The sequence below is a fragment of the Rhinolophus sinicus genome, linkage group LG14, assembly GCF_036562045.2.
Source record: "Rhinolophus sinicus isolate RSC01 linkage group LG14, ASM3656204v1, whole genome shotgun sequence".
NCBI classification, from domain to species: Eukaryota; Metazoa; Chordata; class Mammalia; order Chiroptera; family Rhinolophidae; genus Rhinolophus; species Rhinolophus sinicus.
Window position 1 is genome coordinate 52,059,317 of NC_133763.1, and position 22,872 is coordinate 52,082,188.

The 22,872-nt window shown below is 48.6% G+C and overlaps 1 protein-coding gene and 1 long non-coding RNA gene across 4 annotated transcripts in view; one reads left to right on the top strand and one right to left on the bottom strand.

The window, feature by feature from the left end:
• LOC109451576 (uncharacterized) overlaps positions 1-22,872 on the top strand; it is a 420,408-nt gene that overhangs the window by 321,114 nt on the left and 76,422 nt on the right. The window lies entirely within an intron of this gene.
• CRNN (cornulin) lies at positions 10,844-16,013 on the bottom strand. Of its 2 annotated transcripts, none has more exons than XM_074318966.1 (3): positions 15,750-16,013; positions 13,878-14,028; positions 10,844-12,824 (listed from the first exon to the last, which is right to left on the bottom strand). In XM_074318966.1, the coding sequence occupies exons 2-3, from the start codon at positions 14,013-14,015 to the stop codon at positions 11,187-11,189; spliced, it is 1,776 nt and encodes a 591-aa protein (XP_074175067.1). In that variant the 5' UTR covers positions 14,016-14,028; positions 15,750-16,013; the 3' UTR covers positions 10,844-11,186. The 2 variants fall into 2 exon arrangements, with proteins under 2 accessions (XP_074175067.1, XP_074175068.1); XM_074318967.1 differs by having other exon boundaries at positions 13,878-14,048.

A 22,872-nucleotide genomic window follows, 5' to 3' on the forward strand; every position in this document is an offset into this window, starting at 1 on the left:
TCTCTGTGTATACAGCTGGCGTTGGGGCTGCACTTCCAGAGGAATGAGGTAGTAAGGAATGGTATAGTAAAGGGCTTTCTTGTTCTCTCAACAGCTGGCCACATGGGACCATGATGAGTCACTAGTTCGGAAGGTGGTAAGTGGATCCGGGGTCAGCCCCGGGATCCAGACTCAAATCCCATATGCCTTGTCCGGTCCTATGTTAACGAGCGCTGCCAAGAATACAAGGGTTTTGTCTGAGATGACAACATCCAGTTATGCAGGAGTGCTGTGGGAATGATGGCACTCAAGAAGCCTGCTCTCAAGAATGCAGGAAGCTTTTTAGGGTGACAGGATTCAAGAATCCGAGGCAATAATGTCTGAGGTGTCCCCAGGTGTTTCTCCAAGCAACATTGCCAAGGAAAACAGAGTCAAATGGAGGTCAGAATAATTAGACTTTGTTTCTTTTTTCCTCTCAAAGAAGGTGGGGATGTCATTTAGGCCTACTGTGCCCATCTGGTTTTGATCAGCAAAAGAGAGCCGCTATGAGTTATTAGGGGAATAAGAGATTTAATGTAGGAATTAGAGGTTATGTGACGATGGGAGGTGCTGAGACAGCAAAAGTCTCCAGAGGCCTGGAGAAAAAGTCACTGTGGGGAGGCTCTGGAAGCTGTCATGTCTGGCTTCTGTGACTCCTAGGAATAATGGCTTCCTCTTTGCTCCCAGCTTCTACATTTCACTCAGGTCTCTTGCACTGGGAAACGGTAATCTGGAACTCTATATAGGAAGGGATTCTGGGAAATGTAGTTCTCAGAAAAGCATGGTGGTGGGATGCTGCCCACTTGGTTGCAGACGGTGCAGCAAACCTAGTGTAAACTCTCCAAGGACGCACGGATCATTGCTGAAGAGAGAGATCCACCCATTGCTCCCACAATACCCTCGATATTTGACCTGCCTCCTTACTCCCCACTGGTGTAAGCATCCCGATTGCTGCTCAGATGACTGTCTTCAAGCTTGCTGGTTATTTCTTCTGCTTGATCAAGTCTGCTGCTTGTGCTTTATAGAATTGAATAGTGCAGTTCAGGCCTTGTGTTCTTCAGCTCCAGAATTTCTGCCTGGTTCTTTTTTTTTTTTTTTATGTTTTTTTGTTTCTTTGTTGAATTTCTCATTTTGTTCGTGTATAGTTTTACCGATTTTGTTTGGTCATCTACCTGTGTTCTCTGGTACCTCACTGAGCACCCTTCAGATTATTATTTTGAATTCTTTGTCAGGCAGTTCCATTTCAGGGAAAAGGAGAAAGTGGATTCTGGTAGACGGCTGGCAGTGTCCTCCACAGGTGTTAACATGTATCAAATTGACTTCACAGTTTCCCCGATTTCAATTTTTCTCTTCTTCCTATAGTCCTTTTCTCTGTGCAGCGGAATTTACCCCATTGCACGTACCAGAAACCCAAGAATTACCCTAAACTCCACTCTTTCTCACTTCCCAAAGTCAGACAGTTCTGATAAAAAAAAAAAAAAAAGCAATTCCCATCAAATTCTGTCAATTCTATTTCTAAATGTTTCCTTGAGCCATGCCTTCTTTGTCTCCACTGCCGCTGTTTTTCTTACCTGGAGTTTTCAAACAGCTTCCTGAACTTCCTTGCCTCCAGTCTTGCTACCATCTAAATCATCCATCACCCAACCTCCAGAACGAACTCTCCAAAATACAAATTGAATCACAGGACTCTCAAATCTCTCAGTAGTTACTTAATACTGTTTGGAGAAAACCCAAACTTCGGTGCTCAATAAATATGCATCAAATGGATGACGGATGGGGCCCTTGCCTACCTCTCTGGTCCTTTCAGCTTCCACGCCGCTGCACCTACCTATGAACAGACATACGGAAGTCCTCTGAGTTCTTGAATGGGGTTGTTTCATGCCCCCATTTATTTGCTGGAGCTGCTCCATCCACCTCCAACGTCCTTCCTCTCTTCTCTTTCATCTCTAAGATCCAATTAGTTCAAATATTCTTCAAATATTCCTTGTCTCCTGAGGAATGCATATATACAGTATAGCACTTGTCACAATGCACTTTAATTTTGTCTTTATGTGTATCATTCAATATACATTTAGTGAGTGGCTTATCATATGCCAGGCACAGCCCTGATGCCCCGTGGCCTTGTAAAGAAACAGGGCAGGGCCTGGAAAGGAGAAATTGCTGCTGTGCATCCACCTGGAGGGCCAGGCTCCTCCTTGACTAAAGCAAAGAGCCCAGTGAAGGAAACGCAAATGGATTTAAAGACACACACTTTTATTTTCTGACTCTAAGCATCATGCATGTTGATAACAGAAAAATCGTACAATACAACAAAATACAAAGAAAGTAAAAAATCTCTGAAAATTTCACAATTTAGATGTCACAATTCACTGCTAATATTCAGCTCATAGCCTTTCAGTGTTTCATTTATGTGTGTGTCTGTATGTATGTGTATTGTATAAATGTACATATATACGTGTATATAAAATACATATTTTTACTGTGGTAAAATATAAACATGAAATTTACCATTTTAACCATTTTTAACTGCACAGTTCAGTGGCATTAAGTACATTCACATTGTTCTGCAAACATCACCACCCTCCATCTTCAGAAATTTTTCATTCTCCCAAAATGAAACTCGGTCCCATTAAACACTAACTCGCTCTCATCCCTCCCTCCCTGAGCCCTGAGACCACCATTCTACTTTCTGTATCTACAAGTGTGACTGCGTTAGGTACCTCATCTAAGTGGCATCGCACAGTATTTGACCTTTGTGACTGGCTTATTTCACTCAGCGCTGTGTCTTCAGCGTTCATCCATCAGTGTTGCGGCGTGTGACAAAATTCTTCCTTTGGCTGAACAGTATTTTGTTGTGTGTGCACACCACATTTTGTGTATCCCTTCATCCTTGTGTGGGCACTTGAGCTGCTCCCATCTTTTGACGGTTGTGAATAATGCTGCTATGAACATGGGTGTGCAAATATCTGTTTGGGTCCCTGCTTTCAATTCTTTTGTGCATGTTCTTAGAAGTGGAATTGCTGGGTCATTTGCAAATCGTATTTTTTATATAATTTTAAAATTGGTGATATACTCATAATTTTGTATCAAATTGTGACCATTTTCCAATGTCCTCCTAATCTCGTTTAAAATGTGCCTTTTAATGACTGCCTAGTCTCAGTTCCCTATTCTTAGATATTTTGATTGTTTCCAAGTTTTTACCATTGCAGTACTGTAATGAACATCCTACATCCAAATATTTGAAGAAATATGATTATTTTCTTAGTAAGACATACTCCTAGAGGTGAAATCATTGAGTCAAAATGTATGAACATTTTTAAAGCTCTTGATATATATTCATATATTTATTTTCATAAATTTTGCTCCAATTTTCCACCCCTCCAGTAGTGCTCAGCCCACCTTACGCCAACATTTATTTTAAAATAATTCATTCTTTTTGCAACCTGGCATCCCAGTAACTGACCCACCAAAAACACATTTGTGGTCCCGGCTTCCCGAGACCCTTACAAGCTGAGGTTGTGGGTATACAGGTTAGAAAGAGGGTTTGGGCAGTGCTGTTAGAGGACAAACTGGCAGCTGCTTTTGTGAGACAGTGGGAGGCAGGTGGGTGAGGGTGGCGAGGGGAGGAGGGGACGGCAGAAGGAAGAGCATAGGCATTTCTATGTGAAAGTTGCTGTACGTAGTTTGTAAATCTCCCAGCACCTCTCTGAGGGAGATGTGGTGGTCCTTATGGTCGGTGGGGAAGCTGAGCTCAGAAGGGGCCTCCGTTCCAGTCACACAGATGGGAGGTGGCAGAGCCGGGACTCAACCCAGGCCTGTCTGACACGCTGATGAGGCACCAGCTTTGGCATTGTCCCTCAATGCCGTCATACTCTCAGGAGACCAAAGCTGAGATGTAGGAGGCACCGTGCAGGTGGGCAGGGCTGCAAAGTCAAAAGTGGAAAAGCTTGGCACAGACACATTTTATTTTTAGTTTTTGGATCTAGGGACAGGTGAAGATTGCCATTCTGTGTGAGGGGGACGAAAGATGCCTCTAGCTGGGAGCTGGTCAAATTCCTTCTTGAAGGTGTGTGGGTTCAGCACTTGTGGCATGTCACTGAACTGGATGATTGATTGATTTCAGCAGATGCCACAAATCACAGCAGAGTCACCTGCAGGCCCCACGTCCACCTAGGAGGGGTGCTTATGTAAGGGTGAAGAGCCGAGAAGTCAACAGCTTAATGTGCTGGCAGAAGTCTGGAGGGGAGGCGGGAGGTTAGAACCAGTTCAGTAAGAAAGACCAGGCCATGGGTGGAAAACCATAAATCTGTGGTTTACCTCAGATTACAGCATTGCTGCTTAATTTGGGGTAAATAATACCTTATGCGATGTTGAGGCATGACCTAATCTTTCATTGATTGTAGGGAGGGCACTGTAATTAAAGTTTATAACATCCACTCATAGGACAAACACTTCAACAATAGGTATGGCTACTGATCTTATCACAAAGTAGATGGTAATTAGAGCAGTGAATTCCTGGCTGGTGCATCATGGGAAATAGAAAAGGCCTCTGGTCCTCTGTCCCATAGGAACAACTATGTGTTTGTTGTGAGTGGCAGGCAGTGGGAAAGATCCCTGATGAAATGACAGGGGGTGTTTGGGGAGGGAGAGGTTGCAGCTATGCTGAACAGAGTTTCATTACAAACACATTCTCTCCGAGGCCCAAATAGCCATTTTCAGGATTGATGCTGGCTGTAGCACAGCCACCTGGAATCATGCTACAGTTTAGGTTAGTTAAGAGGGCCCACCACCAGAGGGATGGTCTTTTGCCCCCTGCGCTGGGAGTCCTTGCTCATTTCAGTATACTTTCCATTATGTCTGTTAGCTTTGTGTTAGCTCCTTGATGGAGACGAGGCCTGGTTCACTTTGTGCCCAGCACAAAATTGGTGCTCTCTAAAGTTGCAGTAGGAGATCAGCCTGTAACGTACCATCCCATTTTTATTATTAGTGTTTTATTTATATTTGGGACCAGGATGAAAAGATACGGTAGATTTCAGCCTATGCATGGGAGTTTTCCTCTGTGGATGGTGAGTTTCCCTCAGAAGAAAAAATAGAACCCAAATGAAGAGTATGTCATGATATCTGATGAGAAGTATCACAAAACAAAATTGATTTTTCTGGTTATGGCCCGGATTGCTCTAGTGTGTTAAATGTGTCTCTCTAAGTCAGATGCAATACAATAGTTGAGGCGCGAATGTTGACTGTGCCTTCCCGGCCACACACACCCTCCATTCCTCTGCCCTAGTCTTGTGGAAAAATCAGCCAATTAGAGGCCCACTCCCTCTCCCCTTCTTGGGTAACAACCTGATAGTCTTTGAGGGGGAGAGATGGACCAGTGAGAAACTGAATTTGCCCAGATAGACAGGACGGAGGCTTGAGAGAGAAGGGAGGAGAATGGGTGTTATGTGGATACATTAGAAAAATACTCTGACCTTCAGTCCTCGGGTTTTTTTGGAGTTGGAAATCCCCACAGTTGAACCATGGTCCAGAGCAGCTCTAAAAGCTGCAATTATCCTCATAGGAAGAAAGCCCAGCCCATGAGAATCTTCTGTACTGGGTCAAGGCCAGGCTGATGGGGACCATTTGTATGTCGTCCTAACTCAAACATTCTTTACTTTATAAATGGCTGACCTTAAAGAATCGCTCACTCAGTTCTTAACATTGTTTGAATGCTCACCGGTGCCATGTGTCGGGCACACATATACTTTTATATATATGGTTTATGTATCGTCATAACTACTGTAAGAAGATACCATTACTTTCTCCACTTTACAGGTGAGACAGCTCATACAGGTACCTTCATCACGGGCACACCTCATGGAGAGGGCACAGCTGGTTTGAACCTGGCTCCCTAACACTCGGCTTCACCCATCAAATACTAATGACATGGAATACTCTAATCACTGAAAATGATCCATGACAAGTATTAGGCAATCATACATGTTTGTATAATGTGTGTGTGTATATACATATAAATGCAATTCGCATAGAAGTATAATTTATGTATGTCTGCATACCGACATGTAATTTATGGGCATGTAAAATTTGCACATATAATCATAGACATACATTTTCACATAGATATTTATATGGTAATTTGCGTATAGAAGAGGGTCTGGAGGGATTAAATAACAATGGTTATTTGGGGGCTAGAGTATTAGTGTTTTTTGTATTTGTCTGTCTGCTTGTATCTGTTAGGGTTTCTCTGTGGTACACATAATGGCTTCAAACTAAGTTTTCTTAATTAAAAAAAGAATTGGTTTTCCTTTACTTGAGACATTTAAACAAAGGTATTGACTGAGTTCCGGCCTGCTCAATACGTAAAGCCCACGCGAACCTGGGTCTGCAGTGGCAGCTGGCTGTCCGGTTACCATAACTGGTTTACTTTCTTCTCTAGAGAGGAGAGTGGAGGGTCGCAGTGGCGGGGTTCTATGCTGGCCTCCAGGACAGCCCTCCAGCCAACATTCATCTTAGAGTTGGCCCCACTTTATGTCTGTGATGTTAGCTCTTTTCCAGAGAGTCCCCAGGTAAACTAGGACAAGTGTCCCCTCACGTTTCACCGAGAGCCGGGCGCCTCCAAACTGCTTCAGCTCCCTTGATAGCTGCAGAGATGGGAGTCTCTTTCCCTGGAGATCTGCTTAGTGCTGTAAGGACGGGGTTCAGGGCCCCCCGTCTGCCATGATGGGGAGGGGGTAGCACTGCCTTGAGACCGTAGCCTTGTCTGTTTCCGAAACCTCAGCCAGCCTGTGGATCTGTCTGCAAGCGACCCACCACTCAGGCAGCCAACAGAGGCAAAGCCATGGCTTTTCCTCTTAGCTGTTCCCTCCGTTAAGTGGAAATCTGAAAACATAACATGTGCCCCCCACTCCACACCCTGCCCACTTCCCACGAGTGTGGGAATGGGAACCACCGTTTATTACTTGTACCTCACGTACGATTGGAGAGCACTGGAAACGCTCCACACGGAGCCAGGCCACAACAGTCCTGGGAGATGACTCCAGTATTCCTATAATGGCCAGGACGAGGGTCCCAGGGTCCCCAGAAGGGCACAGAATACTGTTTCCTGTCTTAACAAGGGAGAGCCCAGAGATATTGACCGCCCTGCCTCTCCACAGGGACTGCCCCAGAGATGAGTGTTCCCAGGTGGGCCAGCCCTGCCCAGTGGGGCCAGAGCCCCGGCAACAGGTGTAGCTCTACATTCATATCAAGGCAGGCCCTGCCCCAAACCAGATGCGGGGAGCCCATTTGGTAGTGGGAGTGGTTCTGTGCAGGGCAACCCCCAAAAAACACACACATACACAACACATATACACACTGTCAGCCCTGTGGCTCAGAGCAGCCTGGGGTGGATCACTACTGAGATGTCAGGGCCACTTCCTCCAGGTGCTGCTGTGCCCAAAGCCACACTACTGAGCCTGTCCCGGTTTCTGGCACCATGTCGCATTCCAGCCAAAGCACATTCCTGGCAGGTGTTCCTTTAGCGGCATTAATCTTCACCACCACCAGGGGGCAGCAGTGCAGTGCACAGGCAGACCTCGCGGCCTTTGCGGGTTCCGTTCCAGACCATTGCAATCAAGTACCGCAGTAAAACGTGTCACACAAACTTTTGGATTTCCTGGTGCATATAAAAGTGATGTTTACACTGTACTGCAGTCTGTTAAGTGTGCAATAGCATTATGTCTGAAAACAACAACAACAGTGTATATATACCTTAATTAAAAAATGCTATATGGTTAAAAAAAATGCTAACCATCATCTGAGCCTTCAGTGAGTTGTAACCTTTTTGCTGGTGGAGGGTTTTGCCTCGATGCTGATGGCTGCTGACTGCTCAGGGTGGTGGGAGCTGAAGGTGGGGCGGCCGTGGCGGCTGTCGGCATAAGACAATGAAGTTTGCTGACTGACGGCCTCCTCTCACGAGCGATTCTCTGTAGCACATGATGCTGTTTGATAGCATTGCACCCCCAGTAGAACTTCTTCCAACATTGGAGTCAGTTCTCTCAAACCCTGCCTCTGCTCTATTAAGTGTGTGTAATATTCTAAATCCTTTGTTGTCATTTCAACAACCTTCACAGCACCTTCATCAGGACTAGCTTCCATCTCAAGAAGCCACTTTGCTCACCCGGAAGAAGCAGCTGTTCCCGTGTTGTCATGAGATGGCAGGAATTGAGTCCCATCTTCAGGCCTCACTTCTAATTCTGGTTCTCTTGCCATTTGCACCACATCTGCAGTTCCTTCCTCCACTGAAGTCTTGAACGCGTTAAGGTCACCCATGAGGGTTGAATCACCTTCTTCCAAACTCCTGTTAATGTTGCTATTTTGACCTCTTTCCATGAATCGCAAATGTCCTTAATGGCTTCGAGAATGGTGAAACCTTTCTAGAAGGTTTTCAATTTACTTTGCCCAGATCCATCAGAGGAATCCACATCTATGGCAGCTGTAGCTTTTATGAAACGTGTATCTTAACTACTAAGACTTGAAAGTCAAAATTACTCCTGGATCGATGGGCTGCAGAATGGATGCTGTTGGCAGGCATGAAAACAACGGGAATCTCATTTTATATCTTCACCAGAGCTCTTGGGTGACCAGGTGCATTATCAATGAGCAGTAATATTTTGCAAGGAATCTTTTTGGGGGGCAGTGGGTCTCAGCAGTGGGCTTAAAACATTCAGTAAACCATGTTGTAAACAGATGTGCTGTCATCCAGGCTTTGTTGTTCCATTTACAGAGCACAGGCAGAGTAGATTTAGCATAATTTTAAGGGCCCTACTTAAAGTCATCAGCTGCATGAGTCCCTAACAAGAGTCAGTGGTCCTTTGAAGCTTTGAAGCCAGGCATTGACTTTTCTCCAGCTATGAAGGCCTAATAAAGGCTGTTTTGTGTACTTTGGAAATCTGTTGTTTAGTGCAGCCACCTTCATTCATTATGTTGGCTAGATCTTCTGGACAACTTGCTGCTTCACCTTGCACTTGTGTGACGGAGACGGCTTCTGTTCTTAAACCTCATGAACCAACCTCTGCCAGCTTCAAACTTTTCTTCTGCAGCTTTTTCACCTCTGCAGCTTTCATGGAATTGAAGAGAGTTAGGGCCTTGCTCTGGATTAGGCTTTGGCTTAAGGGAATGTTGTGGCTGGTTTGATCTTCTATCCAGACCACTAAAACTCTCCCTGTCAGCAATAAGGATGGTTCGCTTTCTCAACACTCATGTGTTCACTGGAGTAGCACTTTAAATTTCCTTCAAGAACTTTCCCTTTGCATTCATATGTGTTTCTATTACTACAAACAAGCGCAGCACATTTTCATCTGTTTAAGGATCTTTGTATTTCTTTTGTCGAGTACCTGTTTATATCTTCTGCCTGTTGTTATTTCTTATTTTGTGTTCTTATGCTTTCTCACCCACACCCTGTTGTACCTTTTAAAAAATTAAGTTGCTTAGTGGTTTTCTACTTTTTTGCTTAAAAAATATAGGTTATTTGTTTATATATTTACTTATTATACTGCCTTTCCATTTTCTTAGTGATTAATTTATCTCATACCTTTTAAAATTCTTCCTTATATACTTTTTTGTATTTCCTCCTTGGTATTTTTCTAGCCTTTCAATTTGCACATTTAACTCACTTATTTTAATTTTTATTAACATATAGTTAAGGCTATGATTTTTCCTTGGAGCATTCACATAGTTGTGGTCCTTATATAACTAGCTTAAATGTCATCATTTTCCAAAAGTTCTGCAATTTAATTTTGTACTGATCACCTTTTATCCAAGAGTTGTTTAATGGAGGGAGTGTCTGTTGTTCATTTCCAACCACAACAGCAACAGAGAGTTGGCAAGTTTGTTGATATTACATGTGCCTGTAAGAATTCTGTTTGTATTATTTCTATTTTTGAGTAATGCATTGAGCTTTTCTTTGTGGCCTAGTACTAAATATTCTATGTGTAGAAGGTGTAGTTTTTATTGTTGGGTTAGTATAGTGGTGGGTTATATGTGGTCTGACAATTAAGTTCGTGAATTTGCCACCACGCGCTTACATTGGCCGCACTGCACAAACAGCTCGGTAAGGTTTCATAACCTTGGTATATCAGTGTCTCACAGCTGTGTTTGTGTTGACGTGTAGCCTTGCCTTGCTGAGTGGTGTTCATTATTGTTGTTGCGTGTTTTTGTGTGCCATTGCGAGAACATCTGAGCTTGAATCAGAGCAACGAACAAACATTAAATTTCTTGTTAAACTTGGCAAGAGTGGAAGTGAAATCAGGGACATGTTAGTCCAAGTTTATGGGGATAATGCCATGAAGAAAACGGCAGTGTGAAAATGGATTAAACGTTTTTCTGAGGGCAGAGAACGCGTCACTGATGAAGAGAGGCTGGGGGAGGGAAGCTCAGACGTGGCTCCTGGCTCAGCTCCTGGTGACACATGCCTTCTCCCGTCCCCTACACAGCCCCTCGTGGCCTTCATCCATTTACTGGTAACCTTATGTCAGCCTTCCTTTGTGGCCTTACAGGTAAACAGAGACTTAACCTTCTAGAATTAGAGGTTGTGGAAGACTGAGAATAGCTTTACCCACCCTTCAGGGCATTGCCGAAAAGCCTCTTCCGGTTGAAACCTTTCCTGATCCATCTCCACCAAGGGTAAAAGTGCCATGCCCCCCTTCTGACTCTATAACTCTTGGGATCTCATGCAGTATTTTCTCAACAGGATGCTCTTCAAGGGTGGGGAGTATACCCAGTTCATCATCACAGCCCTGAGGCCCGTCACCCATCACGCCAGTAGTGACTGAACGGAACACAGAGCTCAGATGCATAGGAAGGTTTTATTGAGGCACTAGGATGGATGGGGCAGCAGACAGGTGGCAGAGATAAAAGAATTCTGAAAACCCCACACACCAAGGAGAATTCGACCAAAGGGATGACTTGCTTTGTGTCTTCCTGCTTCTGAGAAGGTCTGCACAGCAAGGCAGCTACGACAGGCGAGCTTAGACTAGAAAGCACTTTGCAGAAATGGTCTCACTGAGGAAGAGGGAGGCATGATGAACAGCTGATCTCCAGGGATGTGCCGGGTGGACTGGTCATGGCAGGACGAGCCAGCCCTTCTCCAGTCGCCTTCTTCCAGTACTGGGCCCTGGAGTCCAGGACAGTCACGGTTTGTCGCTTTTGAAGTAGGAATACAGCCCCCGGGCTGTGAGGCCCTGCTTCCCTGCCGGCTGGGCTCCTTCCTGGCCCTGCGCTGCGGGCACGCCAGTGGGCAGGCCGCCCTGGTCCCACCCTGGGATCACTGGCTCCCTTGTGTGGTCGTCAACCCACTCCTCGCTAACCTCCGAGGATGCTCTGTTTCCCTGCCCCCCCGCCACGCTGGGCCTTGGGTCTCGTGAGCTGCTCCCGTCCTGTCTGCCTGTCACGGGGCTTGCCCCAGTCTGTACCTGTCCCCCCTGGTCTGTCTCCTTCCCCCCATCGCTGCTCACGTGTGTCCATCTTTGCCCACTGCCTGACTGCCCCTGGGTCTGTCCCTGTTCTCCAGCCCCTGTGTGGCTGGGAGTCTGGCTCCTGTTCTGATCCGTGTTCTGGATATGTGACCCTGCCTGTGTCTGGACGTGTCCTCCTGTCACTGTCTGGCTTGTCTGGAACCCGTCTTGACTGTGGGTCTCTGTCTGTCTGGTCTGACCATAGGGGGACTCTTGTGACTGGGTGCTGGTACTTCCTGTCTGACGGCCCCCGGCCTGCTCCACAGTCTGGGTGGCACCTCCCTGTGTCTGAAGGTGTCCTCTTGTCACTGTCTGGCTCGTCTGGAGCCTGTCTTGACTGTGGGTCTCTGTCTGTCTGGTCTGACCATAGGGGGACTCTCGTGACTGGGTGCTGGTACTTCCTGTCTGACGGCCCCCATACTTCTCCACAGTCTGGGTGACACCTCCCTGTGTCTGAAGGTGTCCTCTTGTCACTGTCTGGCTCGTCTGGAGCCTGTCTTGACTGTGGGTCTCTGTCTGTCTGGTCTGGCTATAGGGGGACTCTTGTGACTGGGTGCTGGTACTTCCTGTGGGACGGCCCCCATACTGCTCCACAGTCTGGGTGGCACCTCCCTGTGTCTGAAGGTGTCCTCCTGTCACTGTCTGGCTCGTCTGGAACCTGTCTTGACTGTGGGTCTCTGTCTGTCTGGTCTGACCATAGGGGGACTCACGTGACTGGGTGCTGGTACTTCCTGTCTGACGACTCCCGGCCTGCTCCACAGTCTGGGTGTGAGTTATGGTTCCAGTTATGGTCTCACTTGTCTGGTGGGCTCTGTCCTGTTCCCTGGTCTGGGACGGTCTCTCTGCGCCCCCCTCTCTGGTCTGATGACTCTGATCTCCCCCCACTCCCTGGGTTGGCTCCACGCTCCCCCCAACTTGTGCCTGCTGGCTCTCTGCCTTCTGTCTCTGGGACTCAGACTGCCTGGCATGGTGACTGTCCTGCAGCGAGCCGGTGGGCTGACCCTGGGTCTCAGCCCCAGCCCCGCTCTGCCCTCTGCAAGCCTGCCTGCCCCCCTCATGACACTGTCCTCCCCCAGCCCCTCCCACCTCTGTGACACTGCTCTGTCCTCCCCCCAGCACTGATGAGTCCCCCTGGGGGTAGCTTCCAGACTCCTGAGAGCCACACGCTCCCTCAGGACCGTCGCTCAGTGACTTGAAACAGGCCTGTGCAACTTTAAACACCAAGACCAGGAATTCCTTGAATTCCACAGCCCCTGTGTCATCTTCATCCAGCAGGCGCAGGACTTCATCCACAGTGGCTGGGTCGTGGGGGTTCTGGGGAGAAGGGGAGGCTAAGTCAACACCCCTCCCTGAGGAGGACGTGCTTAGGCCGGTCCACTCAGCTCCCAGGCTCCCCACCGAGCCTGAGCCCACCAGCTCCACCCCATTCCCCACCCCCACTCCCCCACGCAGGGGTGTGTACACACACACACACACACACACACACACACACACACACGCTCAGCTATAGCAGCACTAACACAAAATCGCTTTCCTTTTTCAGTCCTGTCTCTCCCCAGCAAGGATAGGAAGCACCTTTGTTTTGTATCTTCTGTGTCTGACACACTTTTTGGCCCATGGGTAAAGGATTGTGCTCATAACGGTTCTTTGGGCTGTCCTCGGCCCTGCCCTGACGCTGACGCCATAGTCTCACCAGCCAGCCCAACACCAAGAAAAGCACAGGGGCAACATGGCCCCAGGGGAATTCCATGAGGTCCTCACAGAGGCCCACGTGGTGCCCCAAGATAAGGCGGGTGGGGCGCAGGTGGCCCTGAGCTGCTGTGCCCACATATTCCTGCCTCCAAGACCTCCCTGGCTGCTTTCGCTGTGAACCATAGGCAGGGAGAGGCAGGTTGTGCACAAGGCCATGGGGCCTGAGAAGGGGTCTCCCGAGGGGGCTGATAACAACCTGCTCTCCAAAGCCTCGTTTCTGAGGTCAGCCCTCGGCCAATAGTTTGGAGCAGCCGCTTTGTACAAGGCACAGAGCCATGCTTCTCATGGATGTTTATTGCTGGTGACAGATTTCTGATAGAGGAAATGGGTATCGTATCAGATTTCAGAAGCAGTGAAGAGTAGCTATTATTTTTATTGCTAGACTATTCAAAAGCTGTGTTCCTCCCTGAGCTGTCCCTTTACCTTGTCTCCCAAGTAACTGAAGTCAAGGTACTTTCTCTACCATCCCTTGTACCTTCGTTTCCCTGCCTGCACAGCCTCCGTTAGGACCGGCAGGCAGCTGGGTCCGCAGATTCCAGAGGCAAAGCCTGTCTCCTGCAGGCAGACGGTCCCCCCTCTCCCCGTGGCCCCTCCCCACCTGGGGGCACATCATACCACGATGACATCAGCAAACTCGTGCTCCAGGAGCCTCTTCAGCTCCCCCCGGCTCAGCGCTGTGCAGCTGCCCTCCGTCCTGGCGTAGCGCCCGAAGGCTTCGATGATCCCCCTTATGTTTTGCAGTAACTGAGGCATCTTGGGAGGCAAGCTGGAGAAAGAAAAGCCCCCCTTGGGGGCGCCATAGTCAACCTCAGGGCCTCCTGGGAGCCCTCCTGCTTCTGAGTCCCTCCTTGCATTTTCTATGCCTTCCTTTCCTATGTGACGTATTTATGGGTGGGACGGAGGGGCCTGGGTCAGCTGCACTGGTCAGGGGAGCTGGGACAGGCTGCTTTGCCTCTCCGTGCCTCAGTTTACTCATCATGACATGAGGGCAATACTAGTAGGCTTATTCTGAAGGTGAAAAGAGATCATTCGTATAGAGGACTTGACAGATGTTGGCCTATACTGAGAGCTAGCTATTAAGTTTCATTATTATGTTGTTACACACATATATAATTTATGTACATCTATAAATGCTCTGCTGCTCACAGAGCACTTTCCTATGCACCATCTCTTGTAGTCCTTATTGTCTCCACTTTTTTATAGGTGAGGAAGTAGGCTCAGAGAAGTTAGGTGATTTGCCCAAGGCCACACAGCTTGTAAGGGACCAAGGAATCCTAGAATCCGTATCTTCTGAGCTCAGAGACACTGTCCTGTGGACAGTCTTTCCAGTCTATCACTGCCTGTCGCAGGGGTTAGGGTCCTACTGGAAACACCCACAAGCAGTAAGTATGTATGTGAGTCAGCAGGGGCCACGCAGGGACCCAGGGACCCAACTTGGTTCTTCCTCACTGTCTCTTAGGAAGGTGTGTAGGGAGAGGCGGAGCCACCACTTGCTGGGACGCTGTCCCTGGGTGGGAGGTCTTCCTGCTCTGAGACTCCACGCTTCTCTGAACGTGAGCTCTGTCTGCAGTGTTCGGACCTGTGAAAGAGGTCAGCCTGTCCGAGGATGTGCGGGTCCTGCAAGCCCAGAGCCCTGGTGACCTGTGAGGGATGGTTCCCACTGAAGGGAGAGATTTTCTTTCTCATCAGCCAGGGGGGCCTGGTGCTGGTGGACATGAGTCCTGGGAGCAGCTGGATGGGCAAGAAGCAGAGACCTGGCGATGCATTAAGCAGAAGCCTCAGGGAGACCTAAGGGAGGAGATGGTATCTGATAGCAGGGTTCAAATGCAAAGGGAGATGCAAGGCTGTAGAAATGGGGGAGAGGGGCCCCGTGGAGATGGAAAGGAGAGGGCGCAAGGCGACGTATATCCTGATTAGAGAAGCAAGAGAGGAAAGGAAGGAAGGAGAGCTGGTTCTGGAGAAAGCAGGGCAGTGAGGCCGGAGGATTTGGGGTTACGGACCCCAGAGGCTCTTCAGGGGTGTCCTTTGTATGATCCGGTAGCAAAACTTTCAGGCAGACGTTGCTTTCTTGTGTACATCAAAGTACAAACCTCAGAACATTGCACCTCAGCAGAGACATGAGAAGATCCTGTGTTTTTGTTTTAAAAACCAGGCGGCAGACCTTAACCACTGACCCAGAAACACTGAAAATAATCCGACGGCCTTTCCTAGTTACCCTTCAGATCCCTTAGAATAAATCCACAAACTTGTCTTGCCTGCATAGCGCCCTGGGGTGGGGGAGGGCTGTCACGGAAGCCCCTGGCTCTATGAGAAGGTTCCAGGAGAAGTAAACTGTCCGGGTTGGCAGAGGTAACCCGATTCTGGTCTCACAGACCCTGAGCAGCACCTAGAAGCTGCCAGAACCTTAAGCACAAGAGACCTTGGTTTTATGAGCTCAGAGCAGCAGACACTGAGAGTGAGAAAGAGACTCCCCGCAAGGGGGCTTACCTGATACACAGGCAGGGTGAGGCAAGCGGCTGCTAAGCGGTGTGTGCAGTGCTGGGGCAGCGGGACGACAGCCTTTTATAGGGGGTTTAAGAGACTAGCGCTTACACAGGCCGGCCACCCCAGCGAAGGCTTGATTCATCCAGGGCTCGGCCCAGCCCAGCCCCACCTCTCTTCTCCTGTGTCTCACCTTTTGACACATGGCTGGTGGCTGTGTTGGTCTAATTACCAGGCCTTTCCTGCCACATTTAGTGCCCTCTCTCTGTCTCTCGTCTCCCCCATGTGATGGGCTCAGCGACACTGGGCATGGGTGGGGTTCCTGGTGAACAATCTGTGTCTCCGTGTGATTGTAGAGTCACAGGACTTTTTTCTTTATAGAAACATTTGAGAACATACTCATCTACTGAGGGTCAGCCCTTTCAAAGTGGTCGCTTTGGGAGGCTCTCCATGTTTTCTGGCGATGTTGCCCTTACTTAGAACATTCTTGGAATTCTTGATTCAGAATTGCCTTTCCTGTCCAGTTTATGAGACATGCAAAAAATCCAATCTCACCTCTTTCTAGCTGGTCTCACACTTGATTAAAAGAAAGAAGGTTAACCCTGCCCCCCATTCTTTGGGTAGGTAGCATTTTATAGCTGGTAGGAGAAGTTTAAGATGATTATGTGCCACCCTCATTGCACAGACAGGGAGCTCAGCTAGTCGACTAACCAGCAAATATTTACGGAGAGCCTGCTCTGTGCCTGCTCTGTTCACGACACAGGGCTGAGGCCTGACGGCTACGGCAGCTGGCTCAGCTCTCACGGAGTTTGGGCCTGGCAATGCCAGGGGGAGTCCCCAAGAGGGTAACAGCCATGGTAGTCACCATCGATTTGACTTGATGTCACTGTCCTCTCATTCTGTCGGACACTCACTGCTGGCCTATGAAGTGGGTGGTGTGGCTAAGCCCCATTTCTAAGAGAGGACACTGAGAAATCCTCAGGAAAGGGGCCACGCAGTGAAGCAGGCAAGGGGCAGGACCAGAGCCCCTCAGCCTCGCGCCATGGCCCCCTCCATTACAATGCGCTGTTGCTTCCCACCCCTCTCCACGATTTTCAGCACTTTACAAACATCAAATCCATCCTCCTTGAGGATGCTGAGAAGGTAGCATCCTGAGCTCCGAAGGCAAGTCCCAAAGGAACTGTCGACATTGCAAAAGCCACACCGTTGCAGAAAGTACCAGTAGCAGCAAGGCCAGGGGCTCTTTGGATGGGAGACGTCTTCAGGCGTCTTCACAGTCCTCACCCGTCCGTCAGCCAGCACGCAGCAGTAACTTTTTGTGCAAGTGCAAACAACGGATGGGTGTTTTAAGATTTAAGGTCAGCCTTCGCGGAATAATTGAATTCTGGTTGCACTTAGAACTTCCAAAAAAGTTTGGGAACTAAGGGAAAGTAAATGAGGGAAGCAACAAGCCAGGTTCTTTATCTGTGAGGTAATGAGGAGGTAGGTGTCATTACACCCAATTTACAGATGAAGAAACTGAGGTACAAAGAGGTTAAGTAAATGACCCAAGACTGCACACCTAGACCTGAATTTTAACTTAGGTCTGCCTGCTTCCTGTGCCTGGGGCAGGACTGAACCTGGGGGAGGGTGAGGGGCTGTGGGTCCATAGCAGCAGAGGTGATGGGGGTGTCTGTGTGGGGGGCGCTGGGGAGATGAGGTGGGAGAGATTGGGACTCTCAGTCTCTAGTTGACTGTGTACATTTGTTAGTTTGCATTGTTGCAAATGAGTGACTTAACTTAGTATTTACATCTCAAGGACATGCCGAGGGCATGGAGAGGCCAGGGACCCCTGCTGGTAGCTGAGTCAGTCTTACCCTCTCCTCATTCAGCCACAGAGTGAACAGAAGCAAGCTCTACAAATCAGAAACAAATCTCAAAGAAACAAACTCATTTTTGCGCTTTGATTTCTTCTAACGCACTTATTCAGAAAGTCACTGCTGCCCTCCACTTACTGATTTCTGCAAATACCTAACCGCCGGTGTTTGCTATACATGGTGGGCTACACATAAAGAGTAAGATTGTTTTTCCCAGGAAACCAGTCTAACTGGGAGAGCAGGACACACACATCAAAAGTAATTATCTGGTCATGGAAGGCACAATTCCGTGAAATGTTAAATAAAATAGGCTGTTCACCACACACCTTTACCTCCAGCCAGGAGTACAGAATGGTGACGTGGGACAGGGGGCTGGCAGTGGGGAGTGGTCAGAGGGTGGCCCTTCAGGTCTCTTCCCCAAAAGCAGAAGATGGGAAAATTCCATACTCCCAGGCTTCGCACTTAGAAAAGAACAAAAACCAGTCTGAAAGCCAGATCGCTGTGCCTGGAATTTCTTGGGTGATGAGAGAATTTACCTGTCGCCTCACGGCCCACACATCCTGACTGAGGGACGGGGGAACAAGAGACAAAAGAACAGGGGACCGTTCTGGGCCTCCTTGTCTCCTCTGTGTCCCCTTGGAGGCTTTTCTCCCAAACCCACCTCCCTGGGCTCTGGTCAGAGCGGCCTGGAAGTCCACACGTGCAAATGTTCAGACGCAGAAATGCCAGGATTGCGCATCCAGCGGCGACGTCCCTGCTGGCAGGCTGCCAGTGATTTAGTGACTCTCTATGAGACATTCGGGGCCTAATCCCCAACCCAACAGGTTGCGTTGGCCGTGCTGTTCCTCCAAGTCCTGATCCAGGCAGGGAACACGTGGCGAACAGAGTAGTTACGTCCCTCAGCCGTCTGTTGTTGGTGCATGTTTTACAGCTTTTTTTCCCTCTATCGTCGTGATCACTGCCCGTCCACTCACTATGTCATGCTTTCTTGATTATGCCCTGCTCTGGAGACAAGGTTGGTTTGTAGGAAATGTGTAACGACTTGATGTGAAGCCCTGTTTGTTCTTCAGGAGAACACAGTGTGCCCTGAAACCAGGAAGGCTGGGCGACGTGTCCCGGTACCACGCCTGGCCCTGGATTCCATCCCACTGGAGTTACTGGGCTTCAACCTGTGCTCATGGGGAGAGAGTGGGATCGCTCGGCATCCAGGGCTGGGGGTGGTGAGGGTCCCTGGACCACAGTGGGTGAAGCCCACTGGGGCGCTAGTCGGCACGGACTGGATTTGTGCTGGTGCCCCTGCAAACCTGCCTGAGCTGGTCTCCACTAGGCTTGGTCCGCTCTTAACTATTTCCTCATCCATTGATCAAAGCACCTGCCCCTCCCAGGGAGAAAGCCAGGATTAAGGGATGATGACAGGGTGTTGCAAGCACACTGAATGACACAGGATCACCGAGGGCGTGCAGAGGTGCAAGCCACTGACTAGGGAGTATGCGTGGGCTTGGAACACAGCCCTTCTTTAGCGGGAGGAGGGTGAGGGATGGCAAGCTGTGGTCCACTGAGGTCATCCTGGGCCCCTGGCTCTTGACAAATGTGCACATTCGTCACCGAGGGGCCCCGGCTATTGGTAAGTGTGCACACGTCACCGAGGGGCCCCGGCTATTGGTAAGTGCACACTCGTTACCTTCAGAGCCCTTGATATTAGAATGACAACATGGCACACACACAGGGCTCTCAGTCTCAGAGGTGGAGAGACCAACACAGCTCCACCACCTCCCTGGGTCCATGGTCTTAGGTCCCTAACGGGTGAGCCTTGCTTGTCGTCTGTAAAATAGTGACAAGTCCTGCTTCCGCGTGACAGTTATTCTGAGGTTAAACATACACCCCGGGTGTGAAGGCGACGACCCCTGAGATGTGCTTCAGGCGTTGTTATTGCTGTCGTTGTTGTTTAAAGTAGTAGCAGGGAGTAAGCCCTTCTGGACACAGAGAAGAGGAATGTATACAAAATTAACATTCAGATAGATCATTCATTCTGTCTCTTAAAAGACACGGATGTATAAGTCATGAACAACAGACACACCCAGAAAAATCTAAAATAGAAATTAGAAAACGTGGTGGGTGATTCTTCGCTAGCAATGGTACGTTTATTTCCCCACAGAAGGGTTCCCCACAGTCTTCCTTCGATTACCTTTGGATTCGTTCACACACCATTAACGATTACAAAACAAATGAGGGCAAAGCTCATGTTGGGAGCCATGATTTTCAGGTCAATCCAAAGTGAAACTGTAGTCATCTATGAGCCGGACGGAAATACTGTTCAATTCCTACAACCTTTGTGGTGCAGAAAGCGAGACCTAGCCTTGCAGCGAGCCTGCTCTGGTTGTCTGCACGTAAAGCTGCCCTGGGACTCTCGGGGGGCAGTGACTGACCGGCTGGTCTCCCCCTGCTAAGCACCCACTCTCGCTCTCTGGGTCCTGAGCTGAAAATCTCTGATGCTTGGTTGCCCTCGCAATTACAGTTCCCTGAATCCACATGCCTGCCAACCACTGCAGAGAATCAAAGACTACATATTAGGCCACATGAGTGTGTTCCCCCCCCCGCCCCCCCTTTTCAGATCTGTGCTGATGAAGTGGCAGCCGGGGTCAAGGCAGAGATCACTTTTCTCATTTCTCATGCATACCATTGTGGGCCTGGCTACTGTGCCTGAGTCGCTGATTATTGAGGGAAGCTGACGACGGGCAGGACCTGGAAGGCGGGATGGTGGCAGTCGGTGGCTCCAGGGGGCAGTTACAGAAGCCCAGGGCCACCAGCGAAACATTCACGTAGAACTTAGGCATACATTTCAGGTGACAGGGACGTCCTGAGCACGGACACCGGAAGACAGATCTGAGGAGGTGGTGAGGAGTCTGTCGGGTATGGAGGAAACCCTGCTGGGGCAATAAATCTGCTCCTTTACCGATGGAGAAACTGAGGCTAAGCTTCATCTGAGCCACTACGGGCTGGGCCCGAGCCGTGTGCCAGCCGCTGTGCTAAGGGGACTTCCCATATCTGATAACTTTTCACAAACACCTTGAAAGGGTCTTCTCACTCCTCCTTCACAGGAGCCACTTGAGTTTCAAAGAGGTGAAAGGACATGTCCAAAGTCACACAGTTTGGCGTGGAGATTGGAGCTGTGTGTTTTTATTCCTGGCTCGGTGGCCTCTTACTGGACACGTTTGGCACGTGGTGGGTTGCGGGGAGAGTGGGGACCACGAATGCCCATCAGTGATGAGGAAAGTGTTTTGGTCAGCAGGCAGGCCTCTTTCCCAGCCCCCTGAGCTGCGTGGGAACAAGGACGTAGGTGGAAGATCACGCTGAGGAATAGTGGTGTGTGTAGGGTGTTCCTGGAGGAGGGAAAATTCTCAAAAACAGCTTTCCGAGGCATAGGCATGGTGGCCTGAGGTAGCATCTGGGTCACTGATGACAGACGTTTTAGCCTCTTCATGTGCTGTCACCAGCCAAGAACCTGGGGACACTGTCTGTGCTCCCGAATCTCTCTCTTCTTAGCCTGCCTTTGGACAGGCGTGACCTGTCGTTGTGAAAACGGGCACAGAGGGAGGGCTTCACAGCTGTGCCAGCTGGTCGGGATATATCCTGGCTCTAGCACTTAGGAGCCCAGTGATTTCCTTCTCTGAGTCTCAGCTGCTTCTCTAAACACAGAGCTTATTCACTGCCTCTCCCTTCATGGATGGTGCGTAGCATAAAGAAAGAGCATACATGCTTCTCTTGGTGACTGCTAAAAGCAAGCCCTTGAGAGCGGAGGGGGTCTGATGTCGATTGTGAAGATAGATCAGAAGCACAGTTTACCTAGGACTGGGCTCGAATACCTTACGAGGTCTCGACGTGGTTAAACAGACAAGCCAGAGGCTCCTATGTCCACGAGGGAGATCCCAAGGGTGTCTAGAATGTACCACAATGTGTGGGTGTGTTTATCTGTAGAAGACAAATCTCCTTACATTCCAACGTGTATTTCTCTGTTCGGTAGCAAAATAGGACCAGAAGTAGTTTGGATTACAATTGATGAAAATTCTGGACTTTGAGTCATTGCAAATGGAAAGCGACGAAATCCTCTGCAATTTCTATAAAAGCTTGTGGCACACAGGTGTGACTCTTGGGAGGTGTGCTGACAAAGAAAAGGTTCCGTAGGTGACACAGAACCAGAGTAGCACAAGAAGGAAATCCAGACAGGACCACACCTGGGTGGTTCACCCGCTCCCCAGGGAGGAAGGACTCTACTTCACCCCGGAAGCACTCTATAAATTGTTTTGTAATTTGTTGAGAATGCAGTTTTCCTTAAGTTCACATTTTTATCAAAGTTCAAATAATTTCTACAATAACGTGGGTTCATCATTTCTAATAAGTCCTTTTTGCTGTCCATTCCTAAGACCTGAGTTAAAAGAGGCTTTGAAGGTTTTATTAAGGATGGAGTAAGGTATGAGGTGATGTCCTGAGGTATTCCATCGGGGAAGGGCCAGCTGTGCTCTACCACGAGGGGTGTGTTTCTCTTTTTGAATTTTTTTTTTTAATTAAAGTATAGGTGACATACAATATATTAGTTTCAACATAGTGTACAATTAGTATGCAACATGGTGATTCCACATTTATATACCTTACGATGTGATCACCATGGTAAATCTAGTAAGAGGTACACACTTCCAGGTATAAAATAAGTAAGTCACAGGGATGTAATGTAAAGCACAGGGAACATACTCAACAATATCATAATAACTTTGTACGGCGACAGATCATTTCTTTTGTTTCTTAAATGAGGAAGGCTGTGCTCTTACATATGTCCAAACCTTTGGTTGTGGTGGTTTTTTTTTTGTTGTTGTTGTTGTTTTTTTAGTTTTTTTTTTTTTTTAGCATAAGAATAGCTGTCCCTACTCATAGGCACTGACAACTACAGGCTAGGTCACCGCTCCCGGGAGGCTGTGGAGATGGAGCACTGTGCTGGAATCATTCTCCCTGGTTTCTTCATATTAGTCAGGGTTCTCCAGAGAAACAGAACTAATAGAAAGAGTTTATTTTAAGAAAATGGCTCACAAAATTGTGGGGGCTGACAAGTCAGAAATTCACAGGGCAGGCCAGCACACTGGAAATTCTGGCAAGAATAGATGTGGTAGTCTTGAGTGCAAAGACAGTGTGAAGGGATAATTCCCTCTTCCTTGGGGGGGCCTCAATCTTTTTCACTTAATGCCGTCAACTGATTAGATGAGGCCCACCCACAGTATGGAGAG